Source organism: Pangasianodon hypophthalmus, chromosome 6, assembly GCF_027358585.1.
Source record: "Pangasianodon hypophthalmus isolate fPanHyp1 chromosome 6, fPanHyp1.pri, whole genome shotgun sequence".
Lineage (NCBI taxonomy): Eukaryota > Metazoa > Chordata > Actinopteri > Siluriformes > Pangasiidae > Pangasianodon > Pangasianodon hypophthalmus.
The window spans coordinates 17,273,477-17,289,396 of record NC_069715.1 but is presented as its reverse complement, the minus strand read 5'-3'; the positions used below and the strand labels follow the sequence as shown (position 1 = coordinate 17,289,396).

At 43.0% G+C, this 15,920-nt stretch overlaps 1 protein-coding gene across 6 annotated transcripts in view; it reads left to right on the top strand.

Moving 5' to 3' along the window:
- The window catches only part of LOC113539712 (FERM domain-containing protein 5), a 219,575-nt gene that overhangs the window by 95,648 nt on the left and 108,007 nt on the right, over positions 1-15,920 (top strand). For 5 of the 6 annotated variants that reach the window (XM_026935694.3, XM_026935693.3, XM_053235172.1 and 2 more), the window contains one exon: positions 5,228-5,325. The exons of the other annotated variant lie outside the window; for it this stretch is intronic. In XM_026935694.3, the coding sequence (XP_026791495.1) occupies positions 5,228-5,325 (98 nt within the window). The remainder of the gene's footprint in view (positions 1-5,227; positions 5,326-15,920) is intronic. 6 annotated transcript variants of the gene reach the window in all.

The following is a 15,920-nucleotide window of genomic DNA, read 5'->3' as shown; positions in this document are numbered from 1 at the left end:
GCCTACACAAAAAAATTTTTGGTTGGTTTAAGAAAAAATATTACGTATGGTTTACATAAAACACTACGTTTTTCATCAAAACGTGATTTTTTTGCTTATGCTAAACTTAATTTAAAATGTATATTCAGGATTAGATTCTAAAGCTGTTTGCTAAGGTTGGGGTGTGATAACCTCTAAGGGGTGGGGTTAGGTTCAAATAGCTGTTTCTCTGGAACTTTAAGTCAGATTGAGCTGAAACACACTAGCAACCACCTGGCAATGCCCTAGCAACACCTTATCAACATGAGGAACTTGGTTAAGCTGCACAGTCACTCTGAATTTTCTTCAGGAAATGTGCTTTTCTAGTTATTATTATAATTTGATATGAGTCTACTGCAGTCAATAGAATGCTTAGTACACTTTTTATGAAATTTGGCACAGTGATAGAGGACAGTCTCAGCTACTTACACAGCAATTTCGATATATCCCACTCAAACTCTCTAGCACCAATAGGGTAAAAATTGGACCTACAATTATGCATTTACAGTAATAACTTTGCAATGCAAAACTTTCTGCTGGTTCGTTGGGTCATTTTTATTTATTATGCACTCTACTCTCATGATAGAGAACCACAGAGAGAGCAGGTCACTTCGTGTACACACTCGAGCAGCTGCTGGTTCTCTGAAGTTCTGCACTGCACTCCGGAATGAGGCTCAATATTCCTGAAGAACTGCTGAGACCATACAGAGGATGCAGAGCTGGGTCCAAAATGAAGGCAAAGAGGAGAAACTACAAGCCCTTCATTCCCTCCATCATTATGGGAAATGTTAGATCTCTTGGCAATAAGATGGATGAGCTTAGCACACTGATCCGGACCCAGTGGGAGTATCAGGAGTGCAGTGTGCTTTGTTTCACTGAGACATGGCTGCACAAGGATATTCCAGACTCAAATACTTCCAGCCCTGGTTTTCAGACAATGATGGCAGACAGAGACACTGGACTGAGTAGTAAGAAGAAAGGTGGTGGGGCATGTTACTGTGAAGGGTACTGTCACTGTCAACGTTGACCTGTTGGCTGTTGGTTTACGTCCATATTATCTGCCGAGGGAATTCGTGGTCACCATTGTGGTTCTTATTTACATCCCACCAGCAGCTGACGCAGAAGTGGCATGTGACATCATACTGTAGGCTATTGTGAGACTCCAAACTTGGCATCCGAATAATTTTATTGTCATTTTAATCACGTGGCACTCTCCAATACATAACCACAGTTCCACCAGTTTGTCAACTGTATTACTAGAGAAAACAGAATGAAAGGGTGTATACACTTCATCTGCTCTGCCCTCACTAGAAAGATCTGACCACAACCTGATTCTACTGACAGCGACATACTGGCCTGTTGTCCTAAGGCAGTCTATTACAAAGAAGACCATAAAGAAATGGTCACAAGAGGCAGAGGAGGTTCTGCAGGTCCACAGACTGGGAAGTGCTATGTGTAGACATAAACAACATGATGGACTGCATAATAGACTACATCACTTTCTGTGCGTGGCTGCAAGGCAGAGCAAGGAAATTCAACTCGGCTGGCAGCCAATGAGTGTGGCAGCTGTATTCTACCCTCCAGCAGAAGACAGAGAAGTATAAAAGGAGCCAGTGACTGCTCTGCTGAGGTTATGCATTGCACTAATCTCTGTCTCTCTCTCTCTCACATAGAGGCTGACATCAGCGAGGAAGTAGAGTCTAAACCTCTGCCCATCAACCTCCGCCCCGTTCGAGAGCGACCACAGTGCCCTCTATATCCCACTGCCACACTGCTGCTGCCTGCATGCCGCAACCGTCTCTGGGACAACCATGACCTCACCCCACTTCACTTACTTGCTGCACTGACTTGTAAAATAAAGAGCACATTCTCCTCACTCCTGCCTTGTGGTGTCTGTGTTCTGCCTTTCTGATGTCCTGTGTTGTTACAATGGTGGAGGATGTGGGCATGCAGACAGACCCCGGCATCAAGATGGACACCATATTCCAGCATTTCCTTCAAATGAACCTGCAGTGGCAGGCAGTAACCCAAGAGCTGGCCCGAGGCCTCCAGGTCACCACCCAAGAGCTCCTGGAGCTGAGGAAAGGGCATCCTGCCCCTGCAGTCCCCCTCCCCGCCCCTATCGAGAGGCCCAGCGCCTCCTATCCAAGCTCACCAATGAAGACAACGTCAAGGCTTACCTGATCATGTTTGAGTGAGTTGCCCAGCATGAAAACTGGCCCAAGGAGGACTGGGCCTACACCCTCACTCCCTTCCTCACAGAGGAGGCCCAGCTGGCCTACCATGTGCTTTCCCCTGACGAGGCCACCCAGTATGACCTGGTAAAAGAGATCCTCCTACGCTGCAGCCTATCTCCACCCAGTGCTCAGCAGAGTGCAACCACTGGAGTTACAGCCCAAAGGCCACCCCTCGCAGCCAAATGAACATGCTACTATGCACCACCCGGAGGTGGCTAAAACTGCTCTGCCTATCGAACCAACAGGAGTCCATTCCTACCGAGCCAGATGCCGCCACTCAACGTGCTGGCAAGCCCTGGCTTGCAGGTTGCGCTCTCCACAAAGTCACCTCTCCCAGCCTCCCTACCATCCTCGTCAAGGTCAACGGCAGGCCAGTGTTCACCCTCCTAGACTCAGGGAGAACCAATAATGCTGCACCAACTTTACCATATCAATTTGTTGAAGAAATGGGCTGAACCCATCCCCACGGTGTCTGCGTTTGCAAGTCTTTCCACAGATCCATTGGAGCGTACCTTGGTCCACCGAGGAGAGGAGCTCACCCCAGCCCAAAGCCAGGAATTGTCAGTGCTGGTGGACCAGTTTGCCAATGTCTTCTCCTCCACCCCGGGCCTGATGCGTCTGGTCCACCACGACATTAAAACTCCACTGGGAGTTATGGTCAGACAGCAGTCCTACTGTGTCCCAGAGGCCCGCTGTAAGGAAATCGAAAAGGAGGTCAGCTGGATGCTTTGTGATAGTGTCCATCAGCCCCTGGTCCATAGGTGGGGTGCCTAAGCCCAACGGAAGCATTCGGCTATGAAATGACTTCCGGCAGCTCAACCAGGTTGCGGAGTTTGACAGCTACCCACTCCCTAAGGCCGACGACCTGGTGGAGGAGCTGGGGAGGAGCTGGCGAGGGCCCGGTTCATCTCCAGCCTTGATCTGACAAAGGGGTATTGGCAGGTGGCCCTGAGCCCAGAGCCTAAACTGAAGATGGCGTTCGTCACCTCCGGCGGCCACTGGCAATAATGGGTCTTTTGGCCTGCATGGGGCTCCTGCTACATTTCAACGATTAATGGACGTCATCCTGCGGCCCCACCACCAATACGCCGCCACTTATATAGACAGTATGATCCACTCCTCCACCTGGTCCGACCACCTTCACTTCTCAGGGAGGTCCTGGGCAAGCTCGGGAAGTCCAGGCTTACCACCATCCCCGAGAAATGCCACCTGGGACTCACGGAGGCACAGTACCTGGGGTACCCCATCGGCAGGGTTTTTCTGAAAACACAGGAGAAAAAGGTGGAGGCTGTCCTCGATTGCCTCTCCCCTCTCAGACCTTACTAGGAAAGGCCAGTCGGACCGGGTGCGCTGGAGTTGGGAGACCGAAGGGGCGTTCAAGATGCTGAAACAGGCTCTGACAAGCACTTCTCTCCCAAGAAATCACGACTTCAACCTCCCGTTCACGGTACACATGGATGCGTTGGAAACGGGACTGGGAGCTGTGTTGTCACAAACCTTTGCCGAAAACTGACCCCCGCTGAGAAGAAATATGCTGCTATTGAGAGAGAGGCCCTGGCCATCAAGTGCACAGTGGAGGAGCTAAGATACTACCTTGCTGGCCGACCCTTCACCCTGTTCACAAAAGAAGCCCAGCGGTCCTCACACGACTGCCGGCAGGGTACTGAACAGACAGTGCCATTTCAGCACTCCCATTGTTTTGGACAGCCTGAGCACGCATGGCTGTGAGGTGGAGCAAGGAAATTCAACTCGGCTGGTAGCCAATGAGTGCAGCGGCTCTAATCTACCCTCCAGCAGAAGACAGAGGAGTGTAAAAGGAGCCAGCGGCCGCTCTCAAGACAGATTACGTGAGGTTATGCATTGCACTAATCTCTGTCTCTCTCTCTCACATAGAGGCCAACGTCAATGAGGAAGAAGAGCCCCAAACCTCTGCCCAGCAACCTCCACCCTGTTTTAGAGTAACCGCCATGCCCTCTACGTCCTATCGCCACACTGCTGCCGCCCGCGCGCCTCGCCGGGCTCCAGGACCACGTCCTCACCCCACTTCACCAGCCACCTTCACTTTTACCCCCACTTACTTGCTGCACCGACTTGTAAAATAAAGAGCACGTTCCCCTCACTCCTGCCTCGTGGTGTCTATGTTCCACTCTTCTGTGGTCCCGTGTTGTTACAATATCCATGTGCACTACCACTATTCACTTTTCTTTTTTTTTTCCCTCATATTCACTCTATACAATATTGTATATCCCTATAAATTTTATCACTGTTTACGATATTTACACCATTGACATTGCACTGCACTACCACTTTAATTCCACTGCTTATTCTGCTGCTTATACTGTATCTACAGTGTTTACACCCTCCTGCACTACTACTGAAAACAGGAAGTGAGGCAATATTTCAGCAACAGCTTGATGTTTTGCCTTCAAATTTAATATATCTCCTTGGGAACAATGATGGTCCCAGTGTTTCCTTCAATGTGGGGTTGGGCCAAAAGTGCTTGGCTGCCTTAATCACTGCTTACAGCTATATATTTTAATTGATTTGAAATATAGAATTCTGAATTTGCTCATGTTCCTTTGCCAAGTTAATTAGTACTGGGCGCACTGTACTTATCACTGGGCAAATAACTAGCATCATGTGAATGTAAAAATTGTCAGCTTAGCTTCGTTTTCAAACCTGACAGCAACAGCTAATGATATCAACCTAAATTTACTGAAATCCTCTCATTCTCTTACTTGATGACTGACTGAAAATGAAGTAAGAGGGCAACCCAATGCCAAGCTTTAACTGAGTTCAAATAACTAAATTATTAGATCATTTAGCTCTCTTCCCTCCTGATAAATAGATTAGACCAAAATTAATTTAATGTTTATCCAGAATGGCTCATATCTGCTGCATCATATAGACACCTCTTTTTTTTTTTTTTTTTTTCTTTTTTTTTTTTTTTACACGTTGTGTTTTGTTTGCAGGTATCTTGTCTTCCTACAGATCAAGAGAGATCTGTACCATGGCCGGCTCCTCTGTAAAACGTCTGATGCAGCTATACTGGCAGCTTACATCCTACAGGGTAGGCCTGAAGAAAAAGATTAATTTACTTGTCTTTGTTTTGCAAAGTGGCGTTAAATGATTGACACACACATACACACAAATAATTTTCCTCTTAGTCATTACAGGACTGGATGGTACCTATTTTTATGATCATGACACAAGCTCAAAAATAAGGCATTAAATCATCATTATTTATTGTCTGTATTTCTGTGACCATCTTCGCAACAAAAACCTGACAAATAATGGTGCAGTTGTATATTTGGTTAGGTTTGAGTGAATACTTTATTTAGATATGTTGTTAGGTGTATTGCTCCAATAACCTATCAACTGAGCTCCTCTACTTCCCTTTAAATTCTAACGGTCCAATATTTCCCGTCAAAGTTTAAAAAAAAATTAAACAGGCACTAAGTCAAAGATAGCAGTATCAGGCCTAATACAGAGATCCAATGGCATAAACAAGAAAATATGTAGGCAAAACCAAGGATGGATATGGACAGAAATACAGAGAAGAAGACTCAAATATTATTAAATCCAGATGGGAGGGGGAAATCATGAAAGGTACTAAAAAAAGAACACTCGATACCTCATAAAAATACATTTAGCCAGTATTATATTTAATTAGGACAAGTCATTGAAATATTTTGTGTGGATTTGGATGTACAGCGGATATAAAATGTCTACACCCCCCTGATAAATTGAAGGTTTTGTGATGTAAAAATGAAACCAAGATAAATCATGTCAACTCTTTTTTCCACCTCTAATGTGATATAGCAACCAACAAATTCAAGTGAAAAATAAGTTGAAACTTTAAGGAAAAAAAAACTTTGAATATCTTGATTTGGCAAATTTATTCCACTCCTCCTTGCAAAAATGCCAAAAAGAAAAGAGAATAACCTGGTTGCATAAGTATAGAGAGAGGTTGCATATTCAAACAGTTCCAAAAGTAACTGTAAATGGGTTTGAATATGATTGCCATCTGAACACAGTCGCATGCCCCATTATAAAAGGGTGTGCATACCTATGCAACCAGGCGTCTTTTTGGCATTTTTGCAAGGAAGAGTGGAATAAATTTGGCAATTTTTTAAAGGTGGAAAAAGAGTTGACACCTTGAGTAAAGGTGGAAAAAAGAGTTGAAACATTGAGTGTCTGTTGCCAAAAATACCCTAGTTATGTACCATATGTAACTTTGGTTCAGTAAATTCTGGATAACTGCCTGAGGAGGTATGAATACCTGTACACCTTTTTATGCATGTGTACACACATGCCATGACTGTCATCTCACAAAGTGATGATATATTATTTTTTATAAATACTGTTGTAATATGGCCATTGTTCCCTGGTATCTTCATGCAGAGATCAAGTAAGAGCAGTACTGTTTCTGAATGACAGGGAAGTGACTGGCAGTAATCCTTTGGTCATAGAACCACGGTTACATATTTCAGTTACAGAGTTACTCCTTCTATGCATAGTTTGAAGTACTAAACAATATAGTATGCCTTTCACCTGGCCCTAACCCACCTAAACAAGAATACTACTTACGTCAGAATGTTGTTCATAGACTTCAACATTCAACACAATCATACCCCAACAGCTGATTGAAAAGGTGGATCTGCTAGGTTTCAACACCTGCTTCTGTAATTGGATAATGGACTACCTCACTAGGAGACCACATTCAGTTCAGGCTTACAGCAGTATCTTCAACACCCATCACTCTAAGAATTCTCGCCCCCAGGGCTCTGTGCTCAGCCCACTGCTGTTCATGATCCTGACCCACAAGTACACTGCCACATCCAGTTCAAATCACATTATCAAGTTTGCTGATGACACCACAGTGTAGGCCTCATCAGTGACAGCTACAAGACATCAACAGAAAGGAGGTGGAACAACTCACAGTCTGGTGCAAGAACAACAATCTGTCTCTGAATGTTGACAAAACAGAAGAAATGATTATTGACTTCAGGAAGTCATGCACCACTCCCTAAAGAGGATAGTGCAGCATTTGTTCACGTACTCTTGAATACTCATCCACACTAACTTGACATGCATAAATAGCATTGTTTTATCGCTCCTAACCACCAGAGATAGTATCACCTACAGTATGTAATGAGAAACCGACCCCACCTTAAGATTAATAGGAAAGGGATTTGGAGATGACCACCACACAAACACCACTGGGAGAGGCAATATTAACCTTGCAGAATCTGGAGGAAATGCATGGTGATGCCCAGGTAGCAGCAGCAGTGTTCCTAGAGTGCCATTAAGAATAGGAGGAGATGCTCCTCATAGAGTGGCATGTCATTGTAAAGAACAGGTGTCCAGCCCATCTTTAGACCAAGTGCATGATGCCATACTCTTGGTCTCTCTTTAAAGACCAAGTCTCTCATTAGATAGGGGAGCTCCTTGTGTCTTCCCTATGTGGCAGATGAAAAGGTTATCTGCCACCATCTGATGCAAATAATGCTGTAGGACATGTTCTGGCCATGACAAGGAATGCAACAGCAGGTTCTAATTCACGAAACACTGCAAGGTTAACCCTTAGAGGGTGAATATAGCCCTTCAAGTTCTGATAAGCTTTGCCATCTTTATAATACACATATGACTAAATACCTGGCAAACATTAGTCTTGACTTGCTAATGCAACCAGTTACTAATAATGGGCCTCATTTATCAATCTTTTGTCTAAATTGAATGATTTTTTTTTTCTCTTAATTTATGGGTTTGTGTTGGCTCACTTTCTTTATTTTTATATTCTTTAATTAATGGAAATAATATAAAACGACTGGTTTTTACAAAATTTCCTCAATAGAATTCCTAGTCACTGGCCTAGTGAACTAGCATGAGGATATGTTTTTGTAGGAGGCTCCAAAGTGGTTCTGTATGTTGCTCTAGATAAGGGCATCTGCTAAATGCTGTAAATATAATAAAAATAAGCAATTTATACTCAACAGTATATTCCTTCTCCTTATATTCTAAATGTATTGGAACGACAAGGCCAATTCTTTGTTTTTGCTATACACTGAAGACATTTGGGTTTGATTTATGCATAAATCTATTCATATCCAGCTTGATAAATGAGGCCCAGTATGAGCACAGAAAACAAAGGTTGTCCCTTTACTCATAAACCAGAAAGGCGGAAGCATGAAGCCCCATCCCATAGGTGAAGAATTCTATTTACATCGACAGTATATGCACATTTCCGGAAGGTGTAGGCCACATGTGAAGATGCCTACTTGTAAACATGATTAAAAGTCTGCCATATATAACAAATGTCACTTATTTAGAGGTAAACCGTTTTAGAAGATGGCATGTAGAATGCTCCTGAGGAAGCCCTTCGTGTTCTTCAGATAAGCCTTGATAAGGATAACAATGATGAAGTTGGAAAAAACTCATCAGGATTGTCAGACAAGGACAGAGACAAGGAGGTTCATCATTCTGAAGAACGAATTGACCTAGCCAAGAACAACCCAACTGAACAGTAAGTGGTGATTTTGCCTTTATATGTTTTGTGTAATGTAGTAGTCAGAATATGTACGGAGGAAGTAGCCTACTGTCGATATTCATATACAGTAAATGCAATATGAAAGAAACTTTAGGAGTATAAGTCTTATCAAGATGTATCCTTTTTCTTTGCTGGTACAGATATACCCTCACTGAGCACTTTAGTAGGAACACCTGTACACATACTCATTCATGCAATTATTTAATCAGCCAATCCTGTGGCAACAGTCCAGTGCATAAAATCATGCAGATACGGGCCAGCAGCTTAGTGTAATGTTCACATCAACCATCAGAATTGGGGAAAATGTGATCTCAGTGATTTTGACCGTGACCGTGGCCGTGGTTGGTCCCAGACAGGCTGGTCTGAGTATTTCTATAACTGCTGATCTCCTGGGATTTTCATGCACAACAGTCTCTAGAGTTTACTCAGAATGGTGCAATAAAGAAAAAACATCCACTGAGTGGAAGTTCTGCGGACAGAAAAGCCTTGTTGACGAGAGAGTTCAACAGAGAATTGCCAGACTAGTTTTAGTTGACAGAAAGGCTACAGTAAGTCAACTCAAACCAGTCTGGCAATGCGTCTGTACAATTCAATTCAATTCAATTTTATTTGTATAGCGCTTTTAACAATGGACATTGTCACAAAGCAGCTTTACAGAAATAAATGGATTCACAAAAAAAAAAGATATATTGTAAATATGTGAATTTATCCCTAATGAGCAAGCTAGAGGCGACGGTGGCAAAATTCTATTATTGTGTACTATATGGACAAATAGTGCAAATTGTGCAACCAATAAATTCATCACAGTTTTTGTAAGAAGTCCGGTTGGTTAAAATCTATCCACTGTCCACTGATGGAGTCCTGAGTACGAAGGTGCTGATGGCCACCGCAGCCCCAAAGCCACTACAGCAATCGCAGGCCCAAGCAATTACAATACAGCTCCCCATATGTGATCCCCAAGCCATCTCCACAGCCCCCAGGTGGCACTATCTCCAGCAAACCAAAAACCAAATTTTTGTGGTGAGCAGAAAAGCATCTCAGAATGCACATGACGAACTTTGATGCAGATGGGCTACAACAGCAGAAGACCATGTCGGGTTCCCCTTCTGTCAGCCAAGAACAGAATGGTGAGGCTGCAGTGAGCACAGGCTCACATCATGAATCTTGATTTCAGATGAGGCACACAGAGAGTAAGGTCAGAATTTGGCTCCATCAGCATGTCTCCATGGACATAACCTTGCTTGTTAACAGTCCAGGCTGGTGGAGGTGGTGTAATAGTGTGGGGAATGTTTTCTTGGCACACTTTGGGCCCGTTAATAACAATCAATCATTGCTTAAATGCCACAGCCTATTTGAGTATTGTTGCTCACCATGTACATCCCTTCATAGCCACAATTTACCCATCTTCTAATGGCTACTTCCAGCATGATAGTGCACCATGTCACAAAGAGATTTTCATCTCAAACTGGTTTCATGAGCATGACAATGAATTAAGTGTTCTTCAGTGGCCTTCCTAGTCACAGGATCTGAATCCAATAGAACACCTTTGGGATATAGTAGAATGGGAGATTTGCAGCATGAAAGTTCACCTGAAAAATCTACAGGTGTTCCATGATGCAACCATGTAAATATGGACCAGAATCTCAAAGGAATGTTTCCAACATCTTGTGGAATCCATGCCATGAAGAATTGAGGCTGTTTTGAGAGCAAAGTGAGGCCCTGTCCAGTATTAGTATAGTGTTCCTAATAAAGTGTTCAGTGAGTGTAGTTATATTATAGTGGTTATATATATGTTTATAGTGGTTATATATATGTTATAAAACATTTGAAATGTTTTGCTATTGTAAACTCTCCCTATCATGTGGAAGTTTAGTACTAGTCATATAAATATAACAGCACCAACATTGCTCCTTCATAGTTGTTGGTACAGATGCACATACAGTCCCCTCTGAAAGTATGAGAATATCAATGCCAATTCTATTGTATTTGCTGTGCACCAAATACATTTAGGTTTGCGATCAAAAGATCAATATGGGCCTGGAGCTCCTCCCGAACCACCTGTTTCTTGTGTTTGGGCAAAAGACAGGGACAGCTGCAAACAGCCACCCCCCAGGGAAGCCTCTATGTGGTGTTTGATAAGATTAGCATGACTAAGAATGGGTGAAAGCATCAGAAAACTCTGATTGCAGCTAGGTAACCTCTGCTTTCAGGAACAATGAGAGGTAGTCTCCACTGCAGACCAGGGTGGATTGAGCTGCATTTTTCACATTCACTTCCGGTCCCAGCTCCTCCCTCCTAGGATCCACTGTCACCAGATCAACAGGGACCACCTCTTTCTATTGTTTGAGGTGGTATATATGTCACCCCTGTCTGTTCACCTGACCTTATAGTTGACGTCCCTGACACTCCATGTGACCTCAAAGTGCCTTTGCCATTTTGCAAGTAATTTGGGGCTTGATGAGGGTAATAAAACAACTACTTTCCCGGTAAAAACTTGTCGGTACAGTCGGGATTGACATACCTGAGCTTGTATGAAGTTCTTCTGTGTTAATTACCCCACATACTCATACTGCAAACAACAGGGGTTTGAGGAACTTATCCTAATTATGAGTGTTGTCATAAATGAACATACAAATTTTTTAAACATCTCATTAAACCATTCAGCCAGACTATCTGTTTGCTGATGGTAAACACTGCAAATGGATTTAACAATAATAATTTCTATAGTACGCAAAGTGGGTGTGACATAAAGGGAGTGCCTTAGTCAGTCATAATCTTGTTCGACATCCTGATGTAGGCGATTATTATGAAGAGTGCTTCCACATCACTGCATGCAAAAATGTTACAGAGAGCCACTGCTTTAGGGTATAGTGTTGCATATTCTACCAAAAAGAATACAAAAGAACACCTTGTGTATTCTCTTTTAATGACCCGATGAGGTCCATACCAGTTCTTTTGAAGGGGACATTGATCAGTGGAAGGTGGTGCAACAGTGCTTTTGGTGTGGACCTAGAATTCACTAACTGACATTTAGGGCATTCTCTACACCATGTACATCGCAGCGAATGCTTGGCCAATACAAACTGGCCATAGGTGGTTACGTGTCTTATCCTGACCTAAATGCTCCACTATAGGATAAGATGGAAAAGCTTCACCTCCCTGATGAAATCCACGCATACCACACACCGTGCTATGCTAATGCAGGACCCATCCACAGACATTCCCCTTAATAATACCTGAAATGCCAGTCAATATGTCCCCCAAAAAAGTTAATGGGTGAGGTGAGGAATAACTGGCACCAGTGCTTTTTTCCTATGCTTTTTTCCCAAGAATTGGATAAGTATTGGCAAAAGTGGATATTCATGAACATCTCCATGCACACACTTCTCTTTCAACTGGCATGCACTACTCAGACCTGCTTTGAATCAGGCTTTGGTGGATCAAGGTCTGATTACAGCCTGAATCTACCAAGGCCTGATATGTCCCCCCATGGATACTCAGAGGCATGTGGCTTCGACTGGAAGAGGCCTGCAGGGCTTTGGGGAACTGGTCCCATGCTATCACCTACGTCTTGGGACATTGGAATTGCCTGGTCCTGAATATGGTCAGGCCTATTACAAAGCCAGCACACCTGCTGGGGCCTTATTCCTGCACTTGTGGTCTCTGGGGAACCGACCTGTGTGAGAGGAGGGACAGAAACAGGAGAGGGAGATAGAAGGGACTTGGAAGCGGTGTGAGGAGGAAACCAGATCTGGAGAGCAGGTTTCAGGGAAAACATTGCTGTTTCCAAAAAGCAGGGATAGAGAATGGATAGAGCAGGGCTAAGGAATAGACGAAGAGGGGGAGAGGGAGAGAGAGAAGTATCTTTCTCTCTCCCTGGTATCTTCCTTGGCACTCTCTCCTCTCCTTTATCCTTTCACAGCTGCTAACTGAAACACAAAACATTTGTTCATTAATCACACAGGTGACTCCTTCCTTACCATGCATTTTCTCCAACTCTTATCTCCACTCACAAACTGGTGCTTGACCACACACCCGCCACCACTTCAGCATTCAATGGGAATTGAATAACATGGGGTATCACAAGTTAAAAAAAAACTAACAATACTAACAATACTTTTTTCTTTGTTCACAGGTTTGGTAATGAACCACACACATCAAAGCCATGCATGTGCTGCCGTTTACCACCTGCGGAAACAGATCAGTCTGCTCTGTCATGGAAGAAGGAGGACAGTGCTTAAGTGGCTCCACCACTGATGTGGTTCATGCCTGCATGGTCATCTGGGGTCCATCTGCGTGCACCAGACAGGTACAGTCTTAAGAGACTGTTCAAGCTGTTCTTCAGCCAGATGATTTTGACACACTGTACCATAAAACAAACAATCAGGCTGCCAGGAACATTGCTAGAGGGTGCAAGTAGAAATAGACTGACATTGTATGTGAAGAGCTCTACAGATACATCTGACTCCTTTTTTTTGTGTGGTGTTGGTGAAGCTGGACATCATCAGAGATCACTGGTGACAGAATTCATTGTACTTCTTTCAGTTTCCAGCAAAACGTTAGGGCAAGGGACAGATACAGAACCATTTTTGGAACATTCATTGGAACAAGTCATACAGATAAGGATTGACAACAACAGTAAACATGGAACAAAACAACACAAGAAACTCTTCAGAGTGAGCCTCTCATGCACACAGTTCATCACATCTGCAAAGTGTTCTATCAGCCATGGAAAAATCTAGCATTTAGAAGAGAGAATGGTTGTGACCAATGCAAAAACAGGTGGAGTTAAAGTTTTAGTACTGGCAGACTCACGCAATGGATGCTGTGCATTTGAAGTCTACACAGGAAAGAACACCTTTGAAAAAGAACAGGTATTGACATAGGATGATGTAATGCCACTCATGGATCAATACTACTTATGATCTGGATAACAATTTGTACATTGACAATTTCCTTACTAGCCCAAATCTTTTCAGAGACCTATACAGTCAAAACATTGGTGCTTGAGGAAAATACAGGGACTGTCCATGTGTTATACCACAAAAGCTCTGTCATGCAAAGGAACCATAAGGTGGATAAGGGATGGTTCTCTGGTTGAAGTGGGTTGACACACAGAAGTCTCTGTTTGCTCCACTGTCAATGCATGCTTACAGTTTAGACGTTGTGTAGTGGAGGGATGTACGATGGATCAGCCAGATATTTCCATGGCCTCTCCTGTCATCAACTACAACGAACACTTCACAGGGGGTGTGGCTCTGTCTAACTAACTGATTCAGTACTACTCTACCCAAAACAAAACAATAAAGTGGTACCAGAAGTTGCTTCTTCATTTTCTGGACATTGCAAACACTAATGCATATATTCTGTTGTTCAACAAGGATGGTGGGAATATACGGATCATGTAAGTGTGTTGTGTTCATTTCTGCCTGCAATTTACATGGAACTCTTTCGAGGAGTGCCACACCAGATACAAGACAACATAACACTGACTCCAGCATTCACTTTAGCACTTTGAATTGCACTGTTCTACTGTATTTTTGTATAAGATTTTCAGTAGAAGCTGCATGTAACATGTTTGTGTTATGTTGTCTGAAGTCTGAAGACTTCCAATAAAAGTTAAAAATGTCTGGATTTTTGCCTCACAGATTTTGATTCTCTTTGACATTGTTTCAGGGGTACTAAGCCATCAGAAGATTTTGTTTTGAAAATGTGAGGGGGGGTTGCTATCAAGTGATTAGTTGATTGGTGAAGACTTCATGTGTATTCATTGAATGCATGCAAATAGCTGAGTATTGTCTCTTTTGACAGTACTTTCATTTAGCCTTTTATTTCTGTCTGACTGGAGTTAAGAAACCACTTCAAAACATTTGCATACCCAAGACATTGATGAACAAATTTCACTGACGAAAAACACCACAAGCTGGAGGGGCTTTCCTGTTGATTTCATGTTAAGCGTTGTTTTCCCTCAGTAGACTAGTTTATAAATATAGAGGTAAGCAGGAGACAAGGTAAGCAGTGGAATTGGAATGATCTTTAAATGCAGTTTTCTTGTTTTTACTTTTGGGGCAACCACACTAGTGCTTTACCTGTGGTTAAGGGATGCAGAAAGGGAAACATAAAGGGGACCTATATAAAGTAGAAAATTTCAAAATTTTACCATGTTCCAGGCCACCACACATTTAAATTCTCCACCATATCTCAAAACAACGACTGTGGAACGGTATTTATTTGAGGTTTTTAATGGCCTGTTTTATAGTCATACTGCATTCTAATATACTACTACATCTCACGCTGTTAGCAGCACTTGATCCATGAACACAAACAACGTGTATTGTTAGTGGTAAGCTGGTGAATAAGGCTTTGGATAATCATTTAATTACTGTTAATTTTTTTAGTTTACACAACAAACTAAAACATCGAAGTTGACCCCAAAAAGAGTAGATTCAGTGATTACAGGCATTGAAAACTAAGAGTCAACCCCAAAGTTTGGAGTTGATCCTACACACAAGCAGAGTTAATTTAGCATCTGGACCTTTATTTTGAATTTGTCTCGTTGGAATTGAACAAATCAAGGCTTGAAATGCAGATATAAGGTACAAAAAAGTGTGTGTGGAACCAGTAACAATTTACAGACTATACCTTATGCGTTAGCTTGGGCGTCTCATTTGGTTGACTTAAGCACTTGATAATATTCTCATGCTGTGAGAGATTATTTAATGGTTTAATTAAATCATATCCTGTATGTTGTATAACTATGTATAATAGTTATATATAAAGGCACTCTTGCACTTGTTTCATGTGCTCTTTGATGATTGAGCCAATGTGGTCAATGTGGCACTTCATCTGTTGCACATATTCAATTATGTAGCTGAAGTGAGAGGGCTGTTCTTCCTAGGCCTCCTTTGCTACATCTAGTAGTCCACTGGGCCTTCTTCTAAAAAAGCAGCTCATCCCCATTGATCCCATGGAGACTTGTGGGGTTTCTTGGACAGCGAAGAGAACACAGGGCAGCAGGAGGTCTCAGTTCCTCCCCTCTTCATCGACCACAAGATGCTTCCTAAATTTTCCCACACCACCCCATTGCTGCGCTCCCTCCACTGGCTTCCTGTAGC